The 7419-nt window shown below is 41.3% G+C and overlaps 2 protein-coding genes across 2 annotated transcripts; one reads left to right on the top strand and one right to left on the bottom strand.

Moving 5' to 3' along the window:
* Positions 1-721: 721 nt before the first annotated feature.
* Positions 722-1294, top strand: AK88_01797 (uncharacterized protein; the record flags this gene model as incomplete). Its single annotated transcript, XM_012479432.1, has 1 exon — positions 722-1294. One exon carries the CDS (start codon positions 722-724, stop codon positions 1292-1294), a length of 573 nt encoding a protein of 190 aa, XP_012334855.1.
* A 1368-nt stretch (positions 1295-2662) lies between these two features.
* Positions 2663-4078, bottom strand: AK88_01796 (uncharacterized protein; the record flags this gene model as incomplete). The annotated part of the gene is made up of 3 exons (XM_012479431.1): positions 2663-2892; positions 3033-3340; positions 3762-4078. 3 exons carry the CDS (start codon positions 4076-4078, stop codon positions 2663-2665), a joined length of 855 nt encoding a protein of 284 aa, XP_012334854.1.
* Positions 4079-7419: the final 3341 nt, after the last annotated feature.

Raw genomic sequence — 7419 nt, 5'->3', positions numbered from 1 at the left:
TTTTTTTTTTTTTTTTTTTTTTGTTAAATTGGTAAGCATTCTGCGCGAATTTGTGTTTTTTTTTTTTTTTTTTTTTTTTTTAATTTTGACTACCTACGACACCAATCTTGGTGAGCATACACAAACGTTGCTAAATCCCTTTTCTTCCCAACAAAAAAAAATGCTACAAATGAGCCCAACGGCATTTTAAAATTTTAATCCAGTTAACCATGTCGTGAGAAAATGCCCAAAGGTTCTTACCCACCCCTTGGTACATTTTTCGCAGGCTGAGGGGGCAAGCAGGAAACTGCGGTAAACTTTTGCATAATCCTCCTTAAGCAATTGGAGATTTATCAAAGGAGAACGGGGAAAATAAAAATGTATGAATATACATGAGGACATACATACGTGTATGTTATTCATATGCCTCTCCATTTCTGTCGCACCTCCCCATTTATAGATCCTGTGCAAGCAAGAGACCCATTTTGAGTAAGTACCAAAATTGGGGTCCCGAATTAGCATGAGGCGGCGTTTCTTCGTAAAAGAGAAGAGTGCTCCTATCCCACGTGATTAGGTTTGCACGTGATTACTTCACCACAAAATCGCTTTTCCATAAGTTTTCTTTCCCGTATGTCCATCACTGGTCATTCCAACCTGAGAATACCCCCGTGCCTACTCCTGCGTGCGCACACGTAGCCACCCCCCCCCCCACACACACACACATACACTGCGCCTTGTAAAAATGAGCGGAAATTTGGAAGACATAGGGGAACTGGTTTTGCTTATCGGAGATTTCCATTCGCCCATGAGAAACTTAGGACTCCCAGACTGCTTCAAGGATCTCCTCAAAACGGACAAAATAAAGCATGTGTTATGTACAGGTAATGTTGGTTGTCGCGAAAATCTGGAACTCCTAAAAAATATTGCTGACTCGGTTCATATAACCAAAGGAGACATGGATGATGAGTATGACTTCCCTGAACATATCTCTCTCACCATTGGTGATTTTAAAATATCGCTAATCCATGGACACCAAATTATTCCTTGGGGGGATACGAATGCACTTTTACAATGGCAAAAGAAATACGACAGCGACATTGTCATTTCGGGGCACACACATAAAAATTGTATTGTACGGTATGAAGGGAAATATTTTATTAACCCCGGATCAGCAACTGGAGCCTTTCAGCCATGGCTTTCTCAACCCACTCCAAGCTTCATATTAATGGCCGTGGCCAAAAGCTCCATCGTGGTTTATGTGTATGAGGAGAAAAACGGGAAAACGAATGTCGAGATGAGTGAGCTGCAGAAGTGAATAGTCACCAGGAGGAAGTCAACACAACCGCCACACAAACGCGCACATATATATACACATTGAAGCTATTCACCACGCTGTTACTCCACACCCATATTCCTTACTAGTCCAGTTTGCAAATTCATGAACGCAGTTTTTTACAAGCACCAAAAGTTATTATACCTTCTACACCTGTGAATTCAATCCACTTTTTAAAAAGCCATACCTAAGAGGGTAAATATATTTATTTCCCTTTCTCCATTGGCTTAACTAACAGGGCCTTGTCGAGCACTTTATGGGGACTACTTTAGCCGTATTGTGTCTTAATCGTTTTTTTTTTTTTTTTTTTTTTTTTTTTTCTATTTCCTTGAATGGCTTGGCCAAACCGTTTGTTACATGTAGCACATGACACAGAAAGGTAGTACTTAGAAACTACCGCAACGGCAATGTGCAAACCGAAACAAAAATTTTTTACTTCACCTAAGAAGTGCTCCATCCGTTTGTTAACCGCTGCCCCCCCTCAATCGGCTTAACACATGGAGTTGAGTCCACACAAAGTGTTTTCAATCGTGAGTTGGGTTTCCCTTATATCCATGTCTTTGGAACGAAGTGGACCACCGCAGCTGTTGCTAAACTTAGTGTAAACCAATTGCCAACATAGTGCTGAAAAAAAAAATGATTTGTTAAGTGGGCCATGAAAGTAGTGGCGCGACCCCATCACCCTGAGTGGTGTTTATTACCAGTGTAAGACAAATACACGCTCACGTAAAAATAGACCCAGAACCCATATTGGCCCATTTTTATATTTCTTTTCAAGTAAGGTGCATGTTAAATTTTATCTCCTTAAAAGGGACAAATAAATATATCCATTCCCCTCATTTAGCAACGTCCAACATTGCATGCACAGTGGGTCCAGCTACTTCCAAACGTTGGCCATTTAAATTTATATAGCAATATGTAGAATGCAAACCATGTTCTCATCTATGCGGGTGGAGCAAAAAAAACTGGCGAGGAGGGGGATATTTTCCCACTTTCTTGTCTTGAAAATGTCTACATGTGCATGTGTACGCGTGAGCACATATTAACAAATAAAGAGTTACTGATGAAAAAATAAATTAAATGATGGAATCGCAGGCTGTGCGCAATTATTTGCGTGCAATGTATTAACTTTGTTGTTATGTGCTCTGTTTGTTTTCGTTTGGGTTTAATACATTTCAGGCTTTGACGCTTGGCGCTGAGCATATAGGTCCGTCAGCGCTTGACCCGCTGGTAAGCCAGCCTCTAACGAGCAGCCTCTAACAAGCAACTTCTAACTTGAACACACATATAGACAGATATTTAAAAAAAAAAAAAACAAAATTTAAACAATTGACGCATGCAGACAAAGGGTTAAGCAGGGTAGTAGGCATTTTGGTTCTGGTCCTGGGGGTAGGGGGTGTATCGAGAGAACTTCTCGACTTGCTGTTCCACATCATTTGTTAACTCCGTTTCATGTAGGGCGGGGGACACGTGGTTCACCTCCGGCTCGAAGTAGTATGACCACAGAGATACGGCTCCCAGGGCTAACCACAACAAGAAGTTTGAGTAGCAACCCGAGTTGCAAAATATTACGAATATTTCTACAAAGGGGGGGGAGGCAAAAAAATAAATGTTAGTCGTTCGCAAATGGGGGGGTAGACTCATTGCCACTTGCCACACTGCAATCGGGCGTTCCTGACGCCTAGCTCAAAAGGATGAGCACAGCAGCGCTTCCCGTTACCTGTCAATCCAGCAAAGGCAAACATCACACCGTTTATGTACGCGTGCAAATCTCCGGCTCCCTCATCGTGGTACACTTCCAGTAAGTACGCGGCGAGACCATATAGCAAACAAGAAAACGCATGGACCAGCCTAACAAAAATAAAAAAGACCCATTCGCTTCCTCCCTCATTGAAATGCACATACCATTTTCTGGTGTAAAATTTGGAAATATACAAATAAAAAATAAACTGCAGGGTTGCACTTATGGTATCTAAAAAGGACGCCAGTCGCAAAATCTTCGACCCGGCTCGATAGCCTCTTGCCCAACTGAAGAGAAAAATGGAGGGGGGGGAAGGAAGAGGGATAAAATGAACCAGGATTATAAAAATCATTGGGCAGGGTATATATCCGGGGGGGTTAGGCAGGAAATAGACTTTATTGCGGTGGACAAAGTGGAGCGTGGACGGGGGGACCAAAAATTGCTGTCTTTTAGGAGATGACTGAACCATTTTTTTTTTCAGCACCCTTTTATATTTGCATCCTTGCGAGCAATTCATTTTATTATTCTTTCATGTCGTTGCCATTTTTAAGGTTAACATGCATGTCTGGATTGGTGGTGCATTAATTGAAAGTTTCTCCTCCGCCCACCACTGCGCATAGTGATTGTACCTTGTTGGTACTACCGCTAATACCCCCAGTCCTGCTCCGCTGCACTCGCTCCACTTTCGAATGCTGTCTCTCGTCTTACCAAGTATCATCCGCGAGAAGGACCTGAAAGGACATGATAAATATTGCCCCTATCAGGTACACGCCTGACCACAGCGTTATCGAGTTTCTAAATGTCTGGTCCAGACGATATTCATCGTTCATATTTTTTAAGTCATAACTGAATAGTCCCTTTCCCCCACTTGACCAATACGCCATGAACAGAAAGGTTAAGGCAATGAACTCCAAGAAAAATCCGATTCGCAGGGTCGTCCCGAAAAACCCACTTATTTGGAAACATGGTCCTCTATTGGTGTGACAGTTGTCATCAAGACCGTCTTGTCTGGTCGTGAACCACATCTTGACTTAGCTTGTTTAACTGGACTGGGTTGCTGGTGTCACTGAAATTGTCTTACACCCGTGTCTTTAGCTCAGGTGTACTTACTCTTATGATTATACTTGCACTTGTGTCTACACTTGCGCGCGCGTGTGCATTCATGCGATATAGATACGACTTGTGCCGCCTCACCTTTCGCTTTACTTTGTGTCTTATTCCCTCTTTCTTATTTTCTTTTTCTGTGCTAACCCACAGGCTGCTCTTTCACCGTACGAATAATTTTCAATTGTCAATCGTCAATCCTTTCAAATGTGTCACAAAAAAAAGAAAAAAAAATGTATATATATATATGTACATAAACGGAATAGCAAAGCAGTAGCATAAAATGTGGAAACGAAAAAGTTTGCACTCATAAACCTGATGTTATATACATCCTTTATTTTCACAAATAAAAGGCGTTTATCATTCGTGCAAACTTCTATTGTGTATGCACAGATATAACCGCTGTGAACTGCGAAACAAAAAAAAAAAAAAAAAGTGAAATGCAGCGAAATGGCGCGAGTGTGACGTACAAGTAGCGCAGCAATGACTTGGGGATGCACGCACAAAAAAAAAAAAAAAAATTACGTCACAGAGCGCAGCGGAAATAATTTCAAAATTTAAAAAGTGCAAAATTTATTTTTACTAACAATGACAACAAGGAAGTATGTACTTAGTATGCACATATATACACTCGTGTGAATACATGTGTACATTTAAGCGGGAACACAAAGGCATGTGTTTACACGAATACGTTCTTGTGCACACTAAAAGTGTAACTGCGTTTGCTCGAGAGTAATCATTTGTACACTCCTCTTTAAAACTGTTAGCATGATTGAAAAGAGCGTGTGTCGCGGGCGGGGGAGCGGCGTAATGGACGCGGTGGACACAATTAGCGATGAAGTGGACAACGAAGTGGACAATGCAGTGGGCGGAAAAATGTTAGCAAAGACTAAAAAGAAACATGGAAACCTACATGCACATAATTAAAACTTACTCTTGTAATTATGTACCAAACAACAAAGTCATTTTATAACTTTACGTTACGCAAACATAAAAAGTGGTGGTAATTGAATGACGGAAATTTGTCAAAGGTCTAGCTATTTTCCAAACACGCGAGGAAAAAAAAAAAAAAAAAAAAAAAAAAAAAAAAAAAAGCGTAACACATGTCATCACGTGTATGTATATATATATATGTACAATCTGTACGATACCTACTGCTGAGTTTATAAAGATACAAAAATTGCCACTAAACAATGTGTAATCATTTATTTTTTCTAAAAAAGGGGAAACTCGTTTTTGTTGACTTATGTATATACATGTTCATATTTCCACGCGCGTTACTATTTTCTGTTCGCGTTTCCCCATGTACACATATTTCACCCCATGCGTGCACGCGCATATTTACATTTCCGGAACGATCAACATGCGTAGAAATAATGTCCCGCTGAACTCTGTGTACATTCGTGAACGAATGTAATAATTTGCGCGTTTCAATAGTTTGTGAAGTTTTTGCTAAGGTCAGCACAAAGTCCAAATTGATGCGTACTGTTCCTTGTTTTGGTACTTTGTTCTGTTTTTTTTTTTTTTTTTTTTTTACGTCACTCTATTGCGTCACTTTTTTGCATCATTTTGTTACCTCTTTTTCCTTTTCCTTTTTTATGTCCCCCTCTTCGTGTGCATGTTCCTGTGGTGAATATATTTCCGCACGTGCGTAACCAAGTGCACACGTACATATTTATGCGTAAGCGCGTTTTTGCCCCCTCTGTTGCTTCTTCGTGTTGACTTATTTACCCCCTTTTTTTTTTTGTTCTATCCCAGGTGGTCCCATTTTTTTACAACACGTAACCGGCAAAGCTGGAATGAATAAAAGCCTAATGGCAAATGTCCCTGTTGATAATCTGTTTAGGTTATTTTTTTTTTACACCCCATTTATGTCTTTTTGCACGTCAAGTACACCCTCTTGAGACGGACACCAATGTTGGATCGTTACACCGCGTTGAGGTCGCAGGGATGGGTATGTCTCACTGGCTCCGCCTGCACTGCGGCAAGTACGTTAAGAGCGTAGTCACAATACGTTCAAGTGTAAAAACCTTAAGGGAGCGAGCCCGCACCGTCTGCGCTGCTGGAACATAGAAATATTGTTGCAACCCTTTTTGAACTTAGAACTACCTGCCCATCAGCAGAGCACTACCGCGCTGCAACACAATTAGGGCAATTATGTGTTCACGTCCGTTAGGCTCCCCGTGCGAGCATCCTTCATCCGCGGTACTAAGCACCTACAAGCAGTATACACACAGTACACCTGTAGAACTTTGCTTGTCCACACCGACGTTGTCTTTTTGCAGCTCATAAGGTACTTTACACGTGTAGCATTTTCGTGCCCCATGGGACACTATGCACGTGCACGCTTCGCAGAAATGAAAAGTAACATCCCTATAAGACGCATCAGCGCATTTTTAATTCCTTTTCACATTACACACAAGTGATGTTGGGAGTGAGCGTCATATGGTGGGCACCTGACCGCGATATGTTTTATCATGGGGGACACATGCCCTCAAATGTTACACGCAACTAGGAAGCAGTCGTATGGCAATTACAGCCATAACGCATGTGAATGAGTATCACTTGCGTGTGTAGTCGTACGCGTAGCAGCGTCTTCTATGCTGTTCCCTCATCGAATGACCCTTCTCTTAACGCCCCCTTAAAATAACAGCTTTGTTCGATGGAAGGCGTGCATTTCAACCCACAAGGAGAACATACTTAATGGGGCTAAAAAAAAACACACAATAGGATGAACATTCTCCGCTACTCATTTTTTATGTCGCACAAGTTGGGCAATTTCTTTCTGTTCCAAGGTATATAAAATGTGGATGATGGCACAGTTATACACTTATATATATGTATAGGGGTGGTGGTGGTGAAAAATGCTTCCTCCTTTTTGAGTTTCCTTTCCCTCTTTATATTTTATATCCCCTATCTGCAAGGATAACTGGCCAATCCTTTGATCTACTGTTTCACGTTCACAACAAAATAATTCTCACACGTTTAAATCTACGCTTGTAAGTCCAACCAATTATCATTGCACTTTCGTTCCTCAAGTGCGATTCACAACAGTTAGCGGGTAATAATTTTTTCTTTTTTTTTTTCCAAGCATGGGTATGCCTACGGAACACATTTTCTGCATCGAGGATGTCCGACCCCGTTGTTTTTTAATGCAGCATTATGTTGCATGTGCGCCAAGGGGGGCATGTCGTGTGAAGGTACCAGTCCCTCTTCACATTCCTCGCATTTTACTTTGCTAACCGCTTAGAAAGTGAATAAT

Source organism: Plasmodium fragile, assembly GCF_000956335.1.
Source record: "Plasmodium fragile strain nilgiri unplaced genomic scaffold supercont1.16, whole genome shotgun sequence".
Classification (NCBI taxonomy): Eukaryota; Apicomplexa; class Aconoidasida; order Haemosporida; family Plasmodiidae; genus Plasmodium; species Plasmodium fragile.
Note: the sequence above shows the minus strand (reverse complement) of the source record. Positions and strands in the feature narration are given on the sequence as shown.